The following is a 20,490-nucleotide window of genomic DNA, read 5'->3' on the forward strand; positions in this document are numbered from 1 at the left end:
CTCCCTGGCACACCTGTCCCCAAGGGCACACAAGCCAGCCAGCCAGCCAGCTGGGCCAAGGATACAGCCCTCCTTCCAAAACAGGTGGTTGTCTGCCTTTGTCTCAGGCACAGGCAGCTGCACCGCATCTTGTGCTTTCAGTCCTGTTCTTGGTTTCTCCCCCGTTATCTCAGCCTTGGCACTCTCTCCAAGCACAAAGACAGAGGTAACAAGCTCCTTGGGCATCTTTTGATGGTATTAAAACGCCAGTTGACAGTAGAAAAAAGCCTAAGGAAACACTGCATCTCTCCAGGTGCAGAAATTCGTAGGAGAGGTGAAGAGACAAACCATTGGCCCTGCCACCCACATACAAAGCCATTTCAGTGGCTGATAGCCTGGCCACCTCCCTTCCTAGCAGTGAGGTGCTCCTTTCTCCTTTGCTTTGCTCCACCACCCGCCCCTCCTTCCACACTGCTGCTGTGCCTCTGGCTGACCGCCAGCCCAGCCAACACCCCCACCAGTAACTACGGTGGGTATGAAGTACCAGATTGATAAGAGGTGGTGCTTCCGGCTTCATAGACCAGCCCTACAAATGGGTGGGGGGTGGGGAGGTGTTGCTGGGAAGACCACTGCTCCTGAGAGTCAGCTCAGAAGACATAATTCAGAGACTCATGTCAGAAGAAAAGTAAGCTGGGGAGAATTCCCTGGCAGTCCAGTGGTTAGGACTCGGCGCTTTCACTGACAAGGGCCCAGGTTCAGTCCCTGGTCGGGGAACTAAGATCCCGCAAGCCATGTGGCGTGGCCAAAAAAACAAAAACAAACAAACAAACAAAAACAGCTTTCCAAGCAGAGAGCTGTGTATTCCAAGCCTTCACTGAAGGATGAAAGAAGAATGTTCTCAAAGGGCATATTCCTGGGAAGTTGGGATGTTCAGAGCCAGAGTTCTGTGTGAGAGCGTTGTCACCACTGAGGAAGCCAGGCTGGCTCTTAGCTGTGTTGAGGGAGCCCCGAGGGCCCCAGCGGAGTCACTGAACCAAGCCCAGAAGCACAGCTCACAAAGGCTGCTGAAGGAAGCCAGGTGCTAAATGGAAGTCTGTTTGAAAAGGCTAACCCCAACTGGCCTTCCCATTCTTCTTCATCCCTCTGTGTGTTTGTCTAGCTTCCAGGAAGAACCTAGAGCAAACACTGGTGACTCATTCATCCTCCCTAAGGCCCAAGGAGGAAGGAGATGGTTGGGACCATTCTTTAGCTTACAGGTGGAAATAAGTGACATTGAGTATTGAATACTTAGAGTTTCAGTAGCCAGGGAGGGTATCTTCACCTCTGTTCCTTAGTACACTGCCTGGAATTTCAGCCAAATCCACGAGCTTGTCGTCGTCAGAGCTGGTCTGACCACAGAAGGTAGAACAGATCGTGGTGGGGAGCAGAGAGGGTTGGGGCCGGGGGGAGAACAGAGCAGCACATCACCCCTGTTCGCCTCCGTCACCCCTGTTCTCTTTGGCAGTTGACATCCTCAGTAAATGGCTAGAGCTCACAGCTTGGAGCTGATGGCTCGTGCTGCCAGATGGGAAGTGTTTGAGGGACTCTTTGACCATCGGCATCAGGCTGGCAGTCGCAGCTCAGAGAGCGTGCCTCCGGGTGGTCTTTTCTCTGAGATGGGAAGAAAGGTGCCTTGGTCACAGAGCACGTGGTTTGGTATAGTCTTGGTGTGAACAGTTTGTTGTCACGGACCAGCTCTGGGTAGCAGGAATTACGGAGGAAGATCTGGCACGGACCCACATGGTAATGCCACCTGTCGGTAAACCCTGGCAGGCCTGTAAAATGGGCACCTCTGTTTTTGACTTCCGGCCGTTTGTCTCTTCCCTCACCTCAGGTCTTCTCTCACCTGTGCACTCCAGTGCCCTGTTGTTCTCAAACAGCCTTTACAAAAATAGCTGAGTATTTGGTGACTCAGCTCCCTGCCGCCTGAGATCCAGGAAGCGTGACCTGCCACCTCCTGTGCGGCTGTGGGAGTGGCCAGGATTCGGGTGGAGGGCTCACGGCTCTGGGTGTTGGCTGCAGTCCTGGCCTCTGGGCTGCCGTGAGAGGCAGCCACCTGGCCGCAGGTGCAGTTACCCTGAACTTTAATTCTTTAATGATGTTCTTTTAGAGGGCTTGTCTGAAGATCACACCAAATCTGCCCTCTAAGAGGAGCAGGGAGAGGAAGAGCACTCTTGTTTGGCTGTGGCTCTTTTCCACAGACGAAGCCCAATCCCCAGAATCTTAGGGCCCCCCTAGTAGTGGATTTGGGGGCCCAGTGCCCAGGCCTGTTTCCTTTCACCTGAGGTAGCAGCATCTCCTGACACACAGTCACTCACCGTGCAGGCCCCGAGTCCCTGTCCTGTCTAACCCTCACATCTAGGAGGATGTCACGTTGCCCCCACAGCTCATCTTTTCTTGGCTGATCCTCACAACACACTGACTTTCATTTGTTTGCTCTTTACCGAAGAAGTTCTGTCATTAAAGGAAGGTGACCTAAGCCTCTAGATTAAAAAGCTGGCTTTCGTTGGAGCTTTCCTTAGTCAGCTCGAGCTGCCGTAACAGAATACCATAGATGGGGTGACTTAATCATGAGAAATTTATTTTCTACATTCTGGAAACGGAAAGTCTAGATCAGGTGCCGACATGGTTGAGTTCTGGTGAGGACTCCCCTCCTGGCTTGCAGACGCCACCTTCTCGCTGTGTCCTCACAGGATGGAGAGAGAGAGAATCTCTCTCTTTCTCTCCTTATAAGGCCAGAGTCCTTTTGGATTAGTGTCCCAGTCTTATGACCTCATTTAACCTTAATCACCTTCTAAAGACCCTATCTCCAGATATAGTCACACTGGGGTAGGGTTTCAACATGTGAATTTGGGGAGGTTCAGTCTATAGCAGAGCTCTTCAGGCACATGTGCACTCCCTGTCCCTCTTAGGAGCAGAGCTAGCTATTTGGAGTATCTCTTGGAGTCTCCACATGGACACTGGAGCTCTCATCAAGGGGCTCCAAGACGCCCCTTTCCCAGCTCATCCCTCTTCCTTCACCACCATCAGCAGCACCCCACTCTCAGCCACGTGACTGGTGCCAAGTGATGTCTCTTTCAGTGGGGAATCTTTACAAGCAAAGCCGTCTCGCGTTTTGGGACTCGCCGCGGGCAGCCAGGCTTGCTGCCTGAACTGGCGCATCTGTACTGAAGGATAAGAGGCACTACTTCCCTTCTGGCAGTTGTGCCTGCGTGAGATTGGAGGAAACTGCTTGATACGCCATTGCAGGAAAAGAAGGAACCAGGGAAAGGTTGGCAGCCCAGAGAACTTGATGGATAGAAGCGCTTCTCTCTGCCGTCAGCAGTCCAGCCCATTGCTGCTGGGGTTTCTCTCCTCCCTCCCCCAGGAGAAGTTTGTGAGCCCTCCCAGCTCATCTTCAGCTCTCCCAGCTGCTTGTCCAGCCTCTACCTGGCAAAGGAGGCTCTAGGGCCAGAATAGGAAGAGATGTGGGCCTCTCTGGCTCAGAGGGAGCTTTTTCCTGCTTAGGCTTGAGCTCCAGGCAAAGTGAGAACATCAAGGTGCCCTCACTTTCTTTTCTTCTGGCCCCATGGCTGTAGGGAAGGCCCAGTGGTCAGAGCCTGCACTGTCTGTTTCTGAGCACTAAGCATGCCCTTTAGACAGGGCTGTCCATGGCACCTGGTGTCCCCAGAGCTCTCTTAGCTCCTTTCTCATGTGTCTGAAGAACATGCAGAACTCACTGCCTATGACTGGCATGGCTATTTTTTTGCTCTCTCCTAGCCCCAAAGAGGAGCCAGTTAGGCTTTGGGGGATGCAAGAGGCTTAAAGCCACCACTCCAGGCATTGGGGCTGTTGGAGACTCGTCTGATCTGCTCTACATGGAGCGTCCTGGTACAGGAGTATTTCTGGTCCTGGCCTCAGCCTAGCCCCAGGAGAGAGGAGGGAGAGAATTGCAAGGAGTTCTGGCCATTCCCTTGCTGATGCCTTCCACCTTTTCTCCTTCCCAACTGATTTTCAGGGCCTTAAACTCTGGCGTTGAGTACTACTGGGACCAGCTGAATGAGACTGTCTTCACTGTTCACTCCAGCAGCCGAAGCACTGAGAGGCCTGGGTGAGTTTGTGAAGGAGGAGGCCTGCCCTGCCTCCTGCATCCAATGGGCTCTGGAGCAGTGCCCTCAGATTGTGCTCTGGGGCCCTGGGGCTGCCCGTCCTCTACCAGCTCCTCTGATCCGCTTCGTGCATTGAGCTTTGCCTGTGATTTCGTTCAAGAAGAGTGTTTGTGGCTAAGAAAGAGAACAGAACCTCAGCCCTCAGAATCTTGATTTAAGACAAGCTAGGACCCTGTCTAGCCCTCCCATCCTGGCCGTGGTGTCTGGGAGAGCTGCGGTGAGGAGAGAAGAACAGGCACTGGAGAGGAATGCCCTCCCTGGGGAATGGCTCGTGGGCAGTCTCCCGTGTGATCCGGGCCTCAGGGACCAAGCAGCCCAGGGACAAAGCCTCCCCAGGGGCCAGTTGGAGAGCAGGAACCTGGTGCCGGCCTCTCACTGCGTGATTCATTAATGAAGACTGGGGCATTTTGAGAAAACAAAGCGCTGGGTTGACGATGAAGCCAAAGCAGTCACTGCTGCCCAGAGGAGGCACAGGGCACGCTGCAGGGGTAGCCCCCAGGAGCAGCTGTGAACAGGACGGGCTCCCTCTGCTGCCAGCTCTAGCTGTGCTGAGGGTCCGTGCCTAGAAAATGCCCAGAGAAGTGGGGGGTATAGCTCTGGGCCTGGGCCTCACTCATCGGCAGCTGGCGCTCCCTGCTTTTAAGGGTCTGTTTTCAGAAGGTCCTGAAGGAGGATCCCAGAATAGCCTCAGGGGAGTCCCAATGCTTTTCCTTCAAAGTGGACATTCAGTGAAAGTTCCAAGAATTTAAACTGGAATCTTGTCAGCATATAGTTGGAAGGAAAAGCTAAAGAGAAAAGGGCCCTCTTCCACTGGTCACCCTTTGTCCCATGGAGCTCAGCTAGTGGCTTCCTGAATCTAAGTAAGTGTCTTTTAAGATCAGCCATCTCTGCCTCCCCAGAAAAGCCCTCATTGTTTGAGTGACTGGACCAGCTGGGTTTGCAAAATTGGATGGTTCTGCCGCCCCCTTTCATCTTCCCGGGGCCTGGACTGATCGGGAGGAGAAAGGACACAGACAAGTGAACTGCCATCGGGAGGCAGCCGGGGGAGTGGGCCTGTCAGCCTGCAGGCCCTGGTCCGGGCTGGGCCCTGAGGGTTGGCACGGTGCCGGCAGAGCTCTGTGGGGGGCGCTGTCCCCAGCCCTGCCTGACTCCAGCCTGCCTTTCTCGCCCTAGAACCAGCAGAGCCACATGGAGGACAGACAGAGACATGGGCCTGATGAATGCAATTGGGCTGCAGCCCCGGAACCCCACCACCTCAGTGACATCTCAGGGCACCCAGACTCTGGCCCTTCAGCTGCAGAACGCCGAAACACAGACGGAGAGGGAGGTCCAGGAGCCGGGGACCGCAGCTCCGGGTCCCGGTGAAGGTAGGAGCCGTGTGATGCTAGAGGGAAAATAAGACGGGCGGTGGGGGGTGGTTGGGACCATTCTCACCCCTCCCTGAGGCTCCCGGCCCCTGCACATGGACCGGTGGTACCGGGAGAGCGCCACTGCCGCCAGGGTGAGTACCCACTCATGTAGTGGCCTGAGAGCCTCCTTGGGCAGGAACGTCATTTCCCTGATCGGGGTCCCTGTGCCAGTGAGCCAAGCTGCTCTTACAGCTTTGCTCAGCCCCCATCAAGGACCCTCCCCTCCTTATCCACTAAAACTTGGAGGACCCAGGTTGTCCTTCCAGAGCGAGCACAGCGTCTCCTAGATAGAAGAGGCTGCAAGAGGGACTCCCTGCTGTGAGCTCTCACTCCAGAGACACGCACCCCAGGCCTCCGGCTTCCAGGGCCACCCTGCAGGGTAGCTTGTCTCCTCCTTGCCAGCCTGGCAGAGTCAGGACTCCCGCAGGGGAGACCCTCACACACCCGTGCTCTGTGGCCATTTTGGCTGCAGCCTGGCGCACAATCAGCCCCTTCCTCTCACCTCTTGCAAGTGGGGCTCAGCCGGCTCCGTCCTGGCTCTGCGCTGGCCTCACACTGCTAAGAACCAATTAGCACTTCCCAGCGGGAGCGCTCAAGCCCCTTTGGAGTGTGTCAGCAGCTGTGTTAAATAGGCTGTTCTCGCTCAGTCCCTCTCCTCACCCCCTGCCCCAGCCCCTGGCTGTGCCAGGCTCCGGACAAGGCAGCCTCCAGACAGACCCACGTCCTCTAGGTCTGTGTTCAGCTGTTTGCTCGAGAGCGCGTGAGAAGACAGGTGTGCATCAGGCCAAGAGTAACACACCTGCCTGAGTCACCTCCAGGGAACAGCTTTCCAAACTGCAGCCTCCCCACGGGCACTGTCCCTGCCGCAGCTGTGAACCGAGATTTTTTACAGTTAAGTCCCTTTTCGGTCTGCGGCCCAGGCCACCTCCTACATCTGTTGGGTGGAAACCCTTTGGTCTGGACGTAGTGGCTGGAGCAGCCGGACGCAGCTCCAGGCCTCACGGAAGAGGAGAGAGCCACGGTGCCGCCAGCCAGCCCTGGGCAGAAGTCCTTGTCTGAGGCTGCCCCCCTGCTGTGACCTCCCGGCCGTTCGCTGACTGTCTTCCATGCACCAGCCCCTGGGGCTGAGACCGGCGGGCCTGGGCCGTCCCCCGAGGAGCTGGGAGTCCAGAGAGGGGGGCAGACGTCCCGCAGATGCTTACGTCCCGTGATGAGGACCTCGGGGCCACGGTGGGGGCGGGGGTCACGTCCCAACTGTGGGGCCCAGGGAAGACTGCTGGAGGAGGTGGCCCTGAGCTGAGCCTTCAAGAATGAGTAGGAAAAGGTCAGACAGTGGGATGCGGGCAGGGGGCAGGCATTCCTGGCAAAGGGCACAGCACCTGCAAGGGCACCAAGTGCAAAAGCAGTACCACCTGCGCTGAGGACCACTCGCAGGCTCTTGTCCGTGGCTGGTCAGCACGTGTTGAGGCTGAGGCTGGAAGAGCAGGGAGGGCAGATGACAGGGACCTGGGCTGGGAGTGAGACCTTCACCCTGCAGGTGAAGCGCAGCAGAAGCTGCCCACTTGAGAAGAAAGGCATCCTCCGGTGTTTTCACCTCCCAAAGAAGCCTCTGATTGTTTCTTGATTAGCGTCAGCGTATTTCTCACCTCCAGTCAATTCTAAGTTCCTTTCTTCCCGTTTGCGGGGTGGGGATGCTGGGCTGGCAGGAGGAAAGAGGTTCTCTTTTCCAGTTTCAGAGGCGAGAACGTCATCCTCTCCCAGTCTCCTCCCCGCAAAGTAGAGCAGGTGGTGGAGGGCAAACCCTTCAGAGGCCAGAGGCGCTCTTCAGCAGGGGTAGCAGTCGGGGCAGGAGCCTTGGCAGAGTCGCGCAGCTGGCTCACTGCATCTGTCTGGCCTGGTGTACTTTGCCTGGAGCTCTGGACCTCCAGCTCTGAAAGGGACAGCGTCACAGTCCCTTTCAGAAAGCTCCACACCTAGAAAGAAGTAAGGGGAGAATGTGTGTGGGGCACTGGCCAGTGGGTGTGACGGGCCAGTCTCCTCTCTCCGGGGGCCAGGAGCCTTGTTCGGAGGTTCTTGCCCCACTGACCACCATCCACGAGCGCCGCTCTGGTAGGGTACCAAGAATCAAGTCTCCTTGGGCTGAAACTTCCTCCTTGGTCCGCTTTCCCCATCTAGCAGGCGGGCACAGCCGCTTTCACACACACACACACACACACACACACACACTCTGCCTTCTCTCTCCAAGTTGGCAGGCGAGTGGCCACATCTGTAGAAACATGCAGAGGAAAGCGCTCATCACCTTGGTTAACTCTTCTGAGCTTAGCTACAAGGCGGGGCCCAGATCTGTCAGTGTGGGCCCCCAGCTCCGCTGTGCTCATTACCGTCCGCGGCCTGCCCCTCCCTCAGCCCTTTCCCACTGGCTAGCATTCACACTAGGAAGGGTTCCTAGGCTACTCCTCATCTTCGTGTTCTGTGAGAATTTTATTAAAACCTATTCAGCTCTGTCTAGGACTTCCTGGAAGAGCCCTCCACAGGGGGAATTTGCAGGTGTTGGGTTTTCTTTTGCTTGTCTAGCTTTAAAGCTTCCCTACCCTGTCACTCAGAAAGCCGGGGGCGGTATTCCCTGGGCTCACTGTTTGCTTCCAGCACCCATACCGGGCCTGCCTAGCATGCGGTGGGCACTCAGGCAGTGTGTGGAATGAGTGAGTTGAGTAGAGGCAAGGCCCTGCCCCTGAGCTTGGCCGTGCTGCACCATTCGGGGAACCCGTGACTCTGCCTCTGATGACTGGGAAAGGTTGCCTGGACCTTTTTGTTGTCTGGTGAAGATGAGAGACCAGCTATAATAACCTGGGCCCGGGGCCAGGGGAAAGCAAATGTGAAAAGGGAGGGAAAGGGGGCCCCCTGAGGTCAGGAAGGGCAGCTCCTTCTCTGATGCAACCTGGCTTCCCTCTTCTGGACAGGGAAACCCCCAGAATTGGGCCTTATGGGAAGTTCCTGATCCCACTCTGGCCTCTGCATCCAGAACGTACCTTAGAACTTGCCAAGGAAATTATCTCATGTCAACACTAAATCAATTTCCCATTTTTCAGAGACAAAAAGAAATGCTTTTGCTACAGGGAAGGAGACAGCAGAATTAACCCCCATGGCCACCACTGCTCCTGGAGCTAATAGCTTGGATCCCTGACCATGGCTGTTACGTCCCTCAGGCCCCAGTGTGTTTCCCTCTTGAAGAATGTGCTGGCTGCCTACCTTGGCTCTTAGCCTTGACTTAGAGTTCCCAAGAGAGAAGCACAGCTCACAGCTCTCTAGGCTGACGCTACCTGTACCCAGCCAGCCCTGAGGAAATCGTTAGTACATTTTAAACTCTTCTGACCTTTTTTGAGTACTTGCTTTATGTCTAATATGTGTTAGGCACTATGAATCCACAGGTATTGCAGAGGGAATCAGATTCAGAGATGAAGCCATGTCTCCTCCCTCAAAAATAAGTCCAGAAAGGAAACAGACATGTACGTGTGTCCCCGTGGCAGAGGGGTAACGTGTGGCCGGTTTTTGGGCACCGCCTGAAGTCTGGAGGGTCTGGAATGCCTGCGGGCAGCCTGGGGGCCCTCTATTCACCCACACACTCACTTGACAGGGGGACACCAAGTGCAAGTCCGGAGACGAATAAAACTTAGTCCAAGACCGTCAGGAACTGGGAGCCCAGGAGGGAGAGGGCTCTGAGGCAAAGAGGTGTGGGTCACTGGGGACCACGGAGAGCAGGCTGAGGGAAGTGGTGCTTGTGTTGGCCCCGAAGACAAGTGGACTTGGGACATGGGGAAAGGGGCAGGTGCGTGGCAGGTAGAGCGTCCCCAGTGTGCGCGGGCCCGGGCGCTGGGCACACAGCGCCAAGTCTCTGGGTGCAGGAAGGGGGTGGTCAGGGAAACGGCTCGGACGTGACCAGAGGGCCCTTAAGTGTCATGGTGAGAGTCTTAACTACTTTGTGGACTCTTGGAGCTGCTGGGTTTTGAACAGAGTATGGACTTAACCAGAACCGAGTGGATCAGAGCTGAATTAGAATGGTAATAGCATCATGGCGGCTGGGTGAAACGGGGAGAGAGAAACAAGAAGACCAGTTAGGAAAGATAGCCACAGTCGTGGTGAGAGGTGGCCAGACCCAGGTGCCAGCAGCAGGGCTGGGGCCTAACTGTGACAGCTCCCTCAGGGCCCCAAGGCAGCCCTGTCCTGCCCCTCAAAGTGATCTACATGAAAAGAGCTTATAGTTCACTGGGCACAGAGCCCAGCTCAGTGAGCTCCAATGCCAGCAGGCTGTGGGCCAGCGTGCTGCACACCCCAGACCAGGCTGGGGAGGCCCTCAGTGCATAGAGTTCTTGGAAAACCATGGGGGTGGCAGTGAGCACAGGGAAGTCCCCACGGGCCCTCCTCAGGCAGCCTTTTGGCTCACAGGGTAGAAGCTGTGCCGGCACTGAAGCCCTAGGTCGACCTTTCCTCTCACCCGCTACCCACTGCTGACCGGCTTTTCACCTGAGAGAAGTACTCTGAGAGCCCCTTACATGCTCTTTCCTTCTGCCCTGGGAGCTGGCACTGAGCTGTCTGAGGGGGAGGTATGTAAGGGCAGCCGCCTTGAGGGGTTGGAGGTGGGAGGGTAGAATTTACCGGAAGATCTGGAGAGAAACAAGCTGGACACAAAGTGAGAGCCCTGGCGGAGCCCCTACTCAGTGCTGGGAGAGCTGTCTGCCTGAGACCCAGAGGAAGAACTGGCGTAGCCCGAGCCTGCTCAGCGCCCGCGAGGAGGGAGCGACCCAATGGGGCTTCGACGCAGCTAAGCTACAAAACGGGCTGCCTGGAAACCCAGCTCCGACAGGCTGAGCGGGAAGCGGCAAGGACCGTCTCGCAGAGACAGTTGTTGACACCACGTATCCCAAAGAAGTTCAAAACTCCCCATCAAAGCCGCCCAGACTGCATAATCCCCAAGTGGCCGACAGGTAGCCAAAGGAAACAAGTCTGTCCGTGGTTCGGTAGAGCCAGCCTGGGAGCCGTGACCATTGCTGCCCACAGGCTTGGACTGTCTATCTGCCCATTGTTGCCCTCAGGCTGGAGGCAGGTCCCTCAGGGTGGGGCTCTTCGTGCAGAGCTCGGGTTATTCACAGCAGCCGTCAGGGACGGAGCACCCGCCGGGTGCTTGATGGGCATCATCTCGGTCCTTCTGCCCAGCACCACACAGGCTGGGCGTTTCCACCCTCTTCTGCAAGTCAGAAAACAGGAGTGCGGGTGGCCAGGGACTCACCCGAGGCCACGCAGCTGCGGAGCAGCAGAGCTGAGATCCGAGCCAGAGCCTCGTTTGCTCACACACAAGGAAATGCTCAGGCCTTTGGTTAAAGAGCAGACCCTTCTCTCTTCCTCCTCAGAGATGCAGACTGACGCCTCAGGCTGGAGCAGTGGGCTGCCTCTAGGGAAAGGAGGGTATAGGCGTCCAGCCCGGGAAGAACCGTATGTGGGAAATAACTCGGAAAAGTTGGTGGGTGAAGTGGGACAAGAGGAGGAGACAGAATGCCTTCTAGGGAGCAGTGAAAAATCATGCCGGGGACGTCCCTGGTGGTCCAGCGAGTAAGACTCTGAGCTCCCAGTGCAGGGGGCCCAGGTTCAATCCCGGGTCGGGGAACTAGATCCCTCATGCCTGCCGCAACCGAGTCCACATGCCGCAGCTAAGAGTCCTGCATGCCGCAACTAAGATCCCGTGAGCCACAGCTAAAGATCTTGCGTGCCGCAACTAAGACCCCAGGCAACCAAAATAAATAATTTCTTTTTTAATTGTTTTCCTGGACTTCCCTGGCGGTCCAGTGGTTAAGAGTTCGCCTTCCGACGCAGGGTGCTGGTTCGATCCCTGGTCAGGGAGCTAAGATCCCCCATGCCTTGAGGCCAAAAAACCAAAACATGAAACAGAAGCAATATTGTAACAAATTCAATAAAGACTTTAAAAATGGTAAAATAATACTAATAATAATTGTCTTCCTTGTGTGCTTTTAGGAAGTGACATGAACAGAACGACAAAGGAGAGAGAGCACAGCTTTGAAACAGAGCCCAGCAAACCGTTTGCCCTTTAGCCACACCGCATACAGTACCCTTGCTTTCCAAAGAGCAGACAGTGTACCAGGTTCCGGGGCCAGGTCTCCCAGGGTACCCGAGACAGGGAGGGGCAGGCACAGCCAGCGCTCCGGCCGCCTCCACTGGATGTGTGACCAGCCTGCCTCTGGTGCCCAGAGGCTTAACGCCGGACTCCAGGCTTCTGGGCCAGCCCTGCCTCTTAACCAGCTGAGCAGCCTCGGCCAGGCTTCAGTTTCCCCACCTGTAACACAGAAATAGGAATTCTTATTGTTTAGGGCATCTTATCCAGCTTTTGTTCCCTGACTGATTCTTGAAACGAAGGACTGGCCCTCTTCCTGTCTCTGCCTTTAGCTAGAATCCCCCAGCTTCTACTGGCGGTGGCCTGCCTGACTCAGAGGCCCAGGCCAGCATCTGATTCCCTCCCTTCTGCTTTGTGCCTTCCAGGGGAGGGCTCGGAGTACGGTGCCAGCGGGGAGGACGCTCTCAGCAGGATCCAGCGGCTGATGGCGGAAGGGGGCATGACGGCCGTGGTGCAGCGGGAGCAGAGCACCACCATGGCCTCCATGGGCGGCTTCGGGAACAGCATCATCGTCAGCCACCGCATCCACCGCAGCTCCCAGACGGGCACCGAGCCTGGGGCCGCGCGCGCCCCCTCGCCCCAGCCCTCCACCTCTCGGGGACTGCTCCCGGAAGCTGGGCAGCTGGCAGAGCGAGGCCTGAGCCCCCGGGCAGACTCCTGGGCCCGGCCTGGGACCCCTGGGCGGGAGCCACCCCAGCCAGCCCTGCCCTCCTCCTCCCCCGTCCCTCCTCCCGTCTCCCTTCCCGGCACCGAGGGACCAACCCTGCCCTGCGACCTGACCAACAGCAGCCACCTTCCTGACGGCGGGGGCAGCAGCAGGGGGGAGGCCGCGGGCCCCAGTGGGGAGCCACGGAACAGGTAGAGACACGTGTGCACTGGTGCCTCCCCTCAAACCGCTGAGCAGAAACTGGACCTCACAGCTGACTGGGAACCGTACGCGCAGAAGAGCCGCAGGCTGCGTCAGGGAGCAAGGGCGAGAGGGTGGCGGGTGGAGAGGGAGTCTGAGTCAGCGGGCGTGAGACAGTCGAAGGGGCAAGGCTCGCCCCCGGGCACTAGGACCTTCCAGGATCTGGAGCCCAGGGGAGCCGCAGAGCGCTGTGCTCAGTGTGAATGGAGGAGGAAGTCGGTACCCCTGCCATGAACCCCCCCTTTCTCCTGGAAACAAGCCTCGAGGGACTCAGCCCTGGGGAGAGAGCCCCCAGAAGGGTGAACAGTCTTCCAGATCTGGGCCAAACCATCCTGGACGGTGGCCAGTGGGGCAGCTTCTCCCTGCTCACCTGTTGTGCAGGCAGAGCCACGAGGAGCCCTAGCGCAGGAGGAAGGCCTGGCCCTCAGAAACCACCTCCATCTCTGAGCCTTCCAGAGCTTCGGCCTCTCTCTATCATCTTAACCCACAGAGACCGCAGTCAGGGGTCAGGCCAGCTGCCCAGAGTCCTGAGGACAGGGACTTCCTGCACTTGCTGGTGGGGAACAACCGTGGGGTGAAGGGGGCAGTCTGCTTGCCGGAGACAGGAGGGGGTCAAGGGACGGTGCGCAGGTCCTCAGGAGTGGGGGGTGTAGGCTGGCCAGCCCCCAGGGCTTGTCCACCAAACTCCTCCTTCCCCACCCCCCCCCCAAGGCCCTCAGAGCAGCGCCTGTGGGTGCCAGTATTAGCTGAGCCTAGGCCAAAGCCAGCCCAAGGCTGGGGGAGGGGATGAGACTCCAGGTCAGAATGTGAGGTCTTGGTCTGTGATTTAAGGTGTTGCATGTGGAATCTTGAACTGTACATGTAGTTTCTAGTGGAGAAATCAAGGCTCTGATTATTTTGTTTTTAGTATGAAAATGTGATTTCTTTTCTGTTTGTAACTCATCATAGAAACATTGTGGTGGGAGGAGAGGGGATAGTCTGACTGCTAATGAGGGAAACACCAAAGATCTGCATCATTAAAATGATGACACGCCCCTCACCAGGCTCCTCTCTGTTTCCATGGGGGGCGGGGGAGGGGGGCCGGGGGGAGGAATGTGGGCATTGAGCTGAGCCACCCTGGTTCTCCCAGGCACTGTTTCTGGTACTGCTGTCCTCCGAGGCGGGGAGCCCTGCGGTGCCTCCGCAGAGGCCACTCACTCAGAGGTGAGGGCTGCCGTGTCTGTGTACCACCACCTGCTGCTTCCCGGGGGCCTGCTAAGGATGGGGGCAGCCTTCACAGCAACGGGTGGGTAAGAAGGAAGGACGCCCGCTCCTCTTGATTGCATCCTACCTACCCAGGATGATGGGCCTGGAGTGCACGTGGAACGGGCCAGAAAGCTGGCTTCCCTGCAGTCCTGGGAAAGCACCCATAATGGGTGTCTGGGTTGGTCAGCAGGGAGCCAGGCCTTATCTACAGGCATCCCCCGAAGATGCCATTTGCTGGCTGCTCAGGTTTTCCTTTACTTTGTGTCAGTACAGTGGCTGAGGGGCCTGCTGTAGTCACGGGCCTTGGCCACGTCATTTTTTTTTTTTTTTTAAGCTCTTTATTGGAATATAATTGCTTTACACTCTTGTACCAGTTTTTGAGGTACACCAGACCGAATGGCCACTTCATTTTAAGCCAGTTAGAAAGCGGAAGAAGGATATTTGTCACCGCTCACCCAGGTGTACAAGGAAGTCAGAGGCACTCCAGGGCTTTTTGCCAGCAGCAAGTATTGGTTTGACAAAAAAGTTCATTCAGTTAGTGAATACGTTGTTCAGTAAAGTTCTTGGTGAAAATGAAAAATGTCTATTTAAAACAGAACAAACTTTTTGGCCAACCCAGTACTTCTTGGGTAACTTGTGTGTGCTCAGCTCTGACCCAGACATTATGGGCATACAGAAGCATAGTTCTGCCTCAGCAGAGACAAAACCAAAAGGTTAAGTGGGCAAGCAAATAATACAAAACAGTGTGAAGTGTTACAGTGGTGAAGTTATTACAGCACATTCTGGACTAAGACACATCAGCTAGCTGTGTGACCTGGGGCAGGCCACTTGCCTTTTCTCCTGCTTCACTTTCTCCCTGTAGGAGGTAGGGCTTGTACTCTGCAACCTCTTAAGGTTACTTCCAGCTCCGAGAGCACTGGAGGGGTAGGACAGGGCCTCCTTGAAGAGGTGAGGTTTGAGCTGCGCATTAAAGGATGGGAGGGAAAGGGAGCCCACTGCGGTGCCTGCCCTCCATCCACATACTCCCTGCAGTGGGAGAAAGAATTAAGTGGTCTGAGAGCGGGGGCAATGAATGTGTTGAGTGTATACTGTGTCCTGAGGATTCAGTGTTAATTCTCAATCCTTACCATAAAAACCTTCTGAGGTGGTTACTGGTACAACCAGACCACAAAACTAACTGGTGGAGCCAGGGTTTGAACCCAGATGGGACCCTGATGTGTTCTGTTCTTTTGGAAAAGGGGGTACGAGGAGGCTTTGCGGATGAAGTGACCTAAATTCAGCTCTGCCTGGCCACGCCTCTGCCCTTACTGGCCAAGGATGAACGCAGCCCCTACCTGTTGGAGGTCCCCGTCAACACCTTCCACCCCCACACCAATCCCTTTCCTTAGAAAGCCCTTGCCGGGTGGGTAGGGCCTCCCCAGTAGGTCCTTCATGGGCCCCCTTGCCTATCATGAGGTGGTGGTTGGATCAGCGGAGCAGAGCTCAGCAACCCCAGTTGGAGACGAGGAAATAGGTCCAGAGCAGTTCTGTGGACCCAAGATGTCTATGGACGCAGTTGGAGCAACGGTAGAGAGTAAAGGCTGAACCAGGTCCCCTGGCTCCTGACACAGCTCTCCACAGGTCCACTGTGGGTTCTGGCACTGGGGGAGGCCAAAGGCTTCACCCTATAGGAGGGATTCTGGAGCAACCCGAGCAGCTTTGTCCGGCAGCTTCTGGAAGAATTCTAGGCAGTAGTTGGAGACTTCTCTATTGATAGTTTCTGTGGCCTGCAGTGGCCTTGCTTGTGTGCCGATCTGACAGTTATAAGTATCTGGCCCCCTCCCAACACACACACTTTCACCCTCCTAGGAGGACCACCCTCTCCTGGACCCTAGGAGGGATGTGGGAGAGGGAAACCAGTGCAGACAGCCATCTAATTGTCATACAAACCCACCAGCCCTGTTTCCTCATCTGTGAAGTGGGGGCAAGAATAGGGCTTTTTCGTCCTTTGGTTATGAGAATCATGGGAGACCAGATCATTCCCGAAAAGGACGGTGACTTCCCACCCTAGCCCAGACTGCCAACTCCAGCCCTCACCTTCGGGGGCATCAGGACCCGACCTCTGCCTGCGCCTTCAGGAAAGAGAGCTCCACACCGAGAGCCCCACAACGCGGGCGCTTGCCTGAGTTCCCGCCCCTCCTCTGGCAGCTCTTGCTGCCTCCTCGGCTGCCGCGAGGCCTCCACCTCCCCAGCACACACAGCCCCCCGCCCAACCCTTGGGGGAGGGTGGAGGCGGGGCGGGACTTGAGCTGTTTTCCCAAGAGAAGAAACCATCCGTCTTAAGGTCAATCGGGAGCCTGCGCTCAGAGAGCCTGGGGTGCCAGGCCTCGGGACCCGGGCGCTGGGGGCGAGCCGGACCTCGGCAGGCCCCAGGAAGGGCCGTCGCACTGGGCGGCGAGACGGCGGTGTCCGAGCTGGAGGGGCGGGGGCGCCGAGGTCAGGGCCGCGGCGGAGCTCTCCGAGGTGCTGAAGCCTCCCCGCTCGCGGTCCCGCGAGCGCCGCAGAGGGTTCTCCCGCCCGGCGCAGGCCGGGCCGCGAGTCCCGAGGCTCCGGCCCGCGCGGCTCCCCGGACGCTAGGAGAGACCAGCAGGGGTCTCGTCCCGGCTCCGCCCCGGGTGACCTTGGGCACTCGGCTTTCCCTCCCCGGCGTCGGTGAACTTGCCCTCCGGGCCGCGGCTGGGTGGGCGGCGTGTCCTCTCCCGGGGCTGGAGGAAGGGTGTGCACCCCTCGCCGGCCTGGAGCGCGGGAGCAGGGAACCGGGCAGCGGGAACGGGGGGCGAGCGGGCGGGTCTGCGTGCGAGGAGCGGGGGGCCCTCTCCCCGGGGACCGTCGCCCGCTTCCGCCTCCAGCGCCCTCCCGGGCCCCGACGGCGCCCCTCTGCGCCGGCTGCACGGGAGCCAGCACGCAGCCTCGAGGCTCGACCCTGTCGGACCTCGGCTCTCGGCCCCGACGGAACCGGTGCGGCAGAGCCGACGCCGCGCAACCGCACTCTCCCGTCGGGGGTGAACGCCCGCGTCCGCGGTCCGGCGGCGAGCGGGCGGCACGGGGCGCGAGGCCCCCTCCGGGTCCCGGGCGCCCGGTGCGAGCGGAGGCGGGAGCGCGGCCAGACGGGGCTGCCGGCTCCCCGCCCGGCCCGCGAGGGGGCGCCGCGTCCCCATGACGACGCGGGCCCCGCCCCCGCCCCCCGGGAGGCAGCCCCCCGCCGGCCGGCACCGGCGGCCGTGGGCGGGGCCCGCGCGGCGCGCGAGGGGAGAGCGCGGCCGTGGGCGGGGGGGGGGCGCGCGCGGCTGGGGGCCCCGACGCCGGGGGGCGCCCCCCGCGCGTCCGCGTTGGTGGCCGGCCCGGGGCGGGCGGCGCGGCCCCCCCGGGATTGGCCGCTTCCCCGTGACGTCACGCGGCTCGGGGAAAAGTGCGAGCGCGAGCGCGCGTCGGGGCCACAGCGCCGGGAGCCGCGGGCGGAGCAGGGGCCGCCCCTCGGCGCCCCGTCCCCGGCCCGCCCCCGGCCCGCCGCGCGCCCGGCGCGAGCGGAGCGGCGCGGCTGTCTGGTGAGTGACCCCGCGGCGGCGCGGGCGGGGCCGGCTGGGGCGCGAGGCCGCCCGGCCGCTGGACCCCGCGCGGCGCCCCGAGGCGGGCCCGGCTGGGACGGGGCCGGGGCTCCTCTGGGGGGTCGAGCGGCGCCGGCAGCTGCCGAGCGCGCGGGGCGGGGGCCCGCCGGCGGAGAGGCCCGGGGTCGCCCGGAGGCGTCTCCGGCAGCGCCTCTGGGAAGGGGTGGACGCTCAGGCGGTCGGGGGGTGGAAGGGCCGGTGGCGAGTGTGCCTGCGCACGCCCCTCCCCCCCCCGAGCCACGCGCGGCCGTCGGGGGCGGGACCCCGCACTTCAGCCCTCCGCCGGCGGCTCTGCGGGGCGCCGGGTGCCGGAGCCGCAAAGAGCCTTTTCCCGCCCGTCTCCCCGCCGCCCCCCGTCCCCCGGCGCTGCCAGCCCACTCCAGTCCATGGAGTCCTCCATCAGCGACCTTGAACTCCGACGGAAAACACCCCTGCCCTCTCCTGGCGCCCCTCCCCCCTCCAAGACTCCCCGCATCTGCAGCCCAGGCTCGGAGACTGCAACTCCTGGGTCTCTTCTCCCGCCCCAGGGACAGATCCAGAGACCACAGCCTTCCCGGAGCCCTGGAGTGAACGCCTAGGAATCGAGGACCAACCCCCCCCCCCCCACCTCCCCACCCCCCGGCGTCCAGGGAACACGCTCCCGTCGCGTCCGGGAAAGGGGGGCTTCAGGACCCAGGAGAGCACGGTGCCCACGCCCAGGGGCTGCAGGACCTGCGCTCTAGGGAGCTGGGGGAGGGCGGGGCACGGGAGAGCCGGTGCCCCTTCGACCGCCCGGGAGACGCGGCGGAGCCTCCTGCTGGGCGCAGGGATGGTTCCTGAGCAGGCCCGCCCAAGCCCAGGGCTTGGGAAACCGGGGGCCACCCCAGGCGCTGGGGCCGGCGGCGCCTCTTCGCGGGGCTCAGGGCTAGGAGTGTGGGTTGGGGAGGAATCGTCCACACACGCCTGACCCAAGCCCCGTTGGGCCTCCCAGTTGTGCAGGTGCTTCCCGCACCCTCCTGCCAGGCAGGCTGGGCGCTCTTTGGCAATAACGGCGTAGTGGGCACCCTGAGCTGAATCTAGCCTCGCGCAAGCCGGGTGGAGAGGCTCCAGCAGCAGCCCCTCGACAGAAGTCAGTCCCAGTCTGGGACTCTGCACCGCAGCGGTGGGGACGTAAACACCAGGGGCACTCGGCTAAGACGACACCCCCAAGGTCAGGGGGCCCGTAGCAGCCCAGACTGCTGTCCAGTCTTGTCCTGCCGGCGACCCTCCCCCACGCACAGGCGGGACGCGATGTAGACGCCGGTTCTTAGCCCGAGCTTCTTCGTGCTCAGACAGCCCAAGTCTGGGCCGAGCCTCCCTGCAGGGGCGTTTAGAACGTGGGGGGTCACCCACTGTGGGCCCTGCATCTGCTCGTGTACCCAAGCTCACAGATACAGGCACACCCGAACCGTGTGCATCCCCCAGGCCGCAGCGCTCCAGGCACATGCACGTGTCCACACCGCGCGAGCATGCTCACACGCACACGGGCGCACGGTATCCAGGCGTGGCCCGGCGCGCGCACACGCGCAGGCAGACAGCTACGAGCTTCTACTCGCGCTCCCCAGTAATCACACACACACACACACACACCTCGCGCGCGCCTCCCCGCCCACGCGCTCCTCGCCGCGTGCCGGGTGCAACCCCGCGCCCTGAACTTTCCCACCGCCCAACCCCTTGCGGAGCCGAAGGCAGCTCCGGGCGGGGCGTGCCGAGGGGGCTCCAAGTCCCTCCCCTGCGAGGCCCTGCCGGGGACCTCCTCTGCGTCCCCGGCCGCCTCGGAGCTGGGGGCGGTGGCGCACGGCGGCCACCCGCTCTAGGTCCGGAGCTGGCACCCGGGGACCGACATTGCCATCTAGCGGTGCGCACACCCCTGCACGGCGGCTGCTCGCCTCCCGCGGTTACAGGCGGGCCTGGATCCCAGAGAAACACACCAGGAGAGGCTGCAGTCCAAAGTCTGCGGGGGACCCCCAGGCGTCCAGAGGGATAGTTGGGATAGATTGGAGACAAGCTGTCTGGATGGAGAGAAGAGGTCTCTTCTCTTCCGGGAAAGCTAAGTGGGGGAGCAGGCGGGGAATGAGAAGGGACCCTTCGCAGGCCTCCCCTGACCCGCCCCTAGTGGTGCTGCTTTGAGGCCGGGCGTGCAGAGGCGGGAAGTCAACTTTGGAGGCAGTAGCTCCGAAGGTAGCTCCTGGGTTGTAATCCTGCCCGCGCCCCTGCGTGCCTGCTGGGTGAGGTTAGGCAAGTTAATTAACATTATCCTCGTCTGTAAGAAGCTACTTACCTCAGCAGATGAGGGTACTTACAGCACCTGCCTTTCCAGGCTGCTCTAAGGATTAAACCCCATAATCTATATAAAAAGCTCAGAGGGATTCCTGGCTCACAGTGAACACTCAGTAAACAAGAGCTACTATGTGTTTCCTGTTTGGTACCTCCAGCCCCAGCCTGACCTCGCTGACCCCGGGAGGGTAGGGCGAGTGTCTCCCTGAGGCTAACAGACCGCTCCTGCCCACCTGCGCCCGTCGGCACGTGCCTGGGGAGGACAGCCTCTCTATGCTGGGTGCCTCTGCCCTCCCGCCGCATGGCAGAGGGTGGGGCCTGAGGTTCCATTCCGGGTTTCTCAGCACTGAGGAGGGCGGTCAGAGACCCCCGGAGGAGGGCTTTGCCCTCGACTCCTCTGCGACTTTGGGGGTGGCAGCACCCTTCCTGAGCCTCTCCTGTGAATCGAGGATTTGGGCGTGAGAACTGAAACCACCAGGCCCGGAGGCTGGGTCTGCGTCTGCGTCTGCGCTGGTGGCTTAGGGGGCCTGAAGCCAGGCTCGGGGAGGGCGATCGCCCTGGCCCCTGGCTGCAGCCTCCAGTGCACATTCACGCTGGAGGCGGAGCTGTTGGCCCCCATCTGCCGGGAGGGAGGCTGTCCCGG

The 20,490-nt window shown here is 59.8% G+C and overlaps 2 protein-coding genes across 9 annotated transcripts in view; one reads left to right on the forward strand and one right to left on the reverse strand.

Moving 5' to 3' along the window:
* The window catches only part of AMBRA1 (autophagy and beclin 1 regulator 1), a 175,879-nt gene extending 162,177 nt beyond the window's left edge, over nt 1-13,702 (forward strand). For 7 of the 8 annotated variants that reach the window (XM_057747731.1, XM_057747732.1, XM_057747737.1 and 4 more), the window contains 3 exons: nt 4,016-4,108; nt 5,340-5,533; nt 12,122-13,693. In XM_057747731.1, the coding sequence (XP_057603714.1) occupies nt 4,016-4,108; nt 5,340-5,533; nt 12,122-12,618 (784 nt within the window). In that variant the 3' untranslated portion in view covers nt 12,619-13,693. Of the gene's footprint in view, nt 1-4,015; nt 4,109-5,339; nt 5,534-12,121 lie in introns of all 8 variants that reach the window. The other variant, XM_057747739.1, reaches the window with a different exon arrangement.
* Nucleotides 13,703-16,250: 2,548 nt separating this feature from the next.
* On the reverse strand, nt 16,251-20,177 carry LOC130860226 (serine/arginine repetitive matrix protein 2-like). Its single transcript, XM_057748125.1, has 6 exons — nt 20,081-20,177; nt 19,161-19,395; nt 18,810-18,888; nt 18,168-18,722; nt 16,596-17,705; nt 16,251-16,520 (listed from the first exon to the last, which is right to left on the reverse strand). The coding sequence occupies exons 1-6, from the start codon at nt 20,175-20,177 to the stop codon at nt 16,251-16,253; spliced, it is 2,346 nt and encodes a 781-aa protein (XP_057604108.1).
* Nucleotides 20,178-20,490: the final 313 nt, after the last annotated feature.

This window comes from Hippopotamus amphibius, chromosome 9 (genome assembly GCF_030028045.1).
Source record: "Hippopotamus amphibius kiboko isolate mHipAmp2 chromosome 9, mHipAmp2.hap2, whole genome shotgun sequence".
Taxonomy (NCBI): Eukaryota; Metazoa; Chordata; class Mammalia; order Artiodactyla; family Hippopotamidae; genus Hippopotamus; species Hippopotamus amphibius.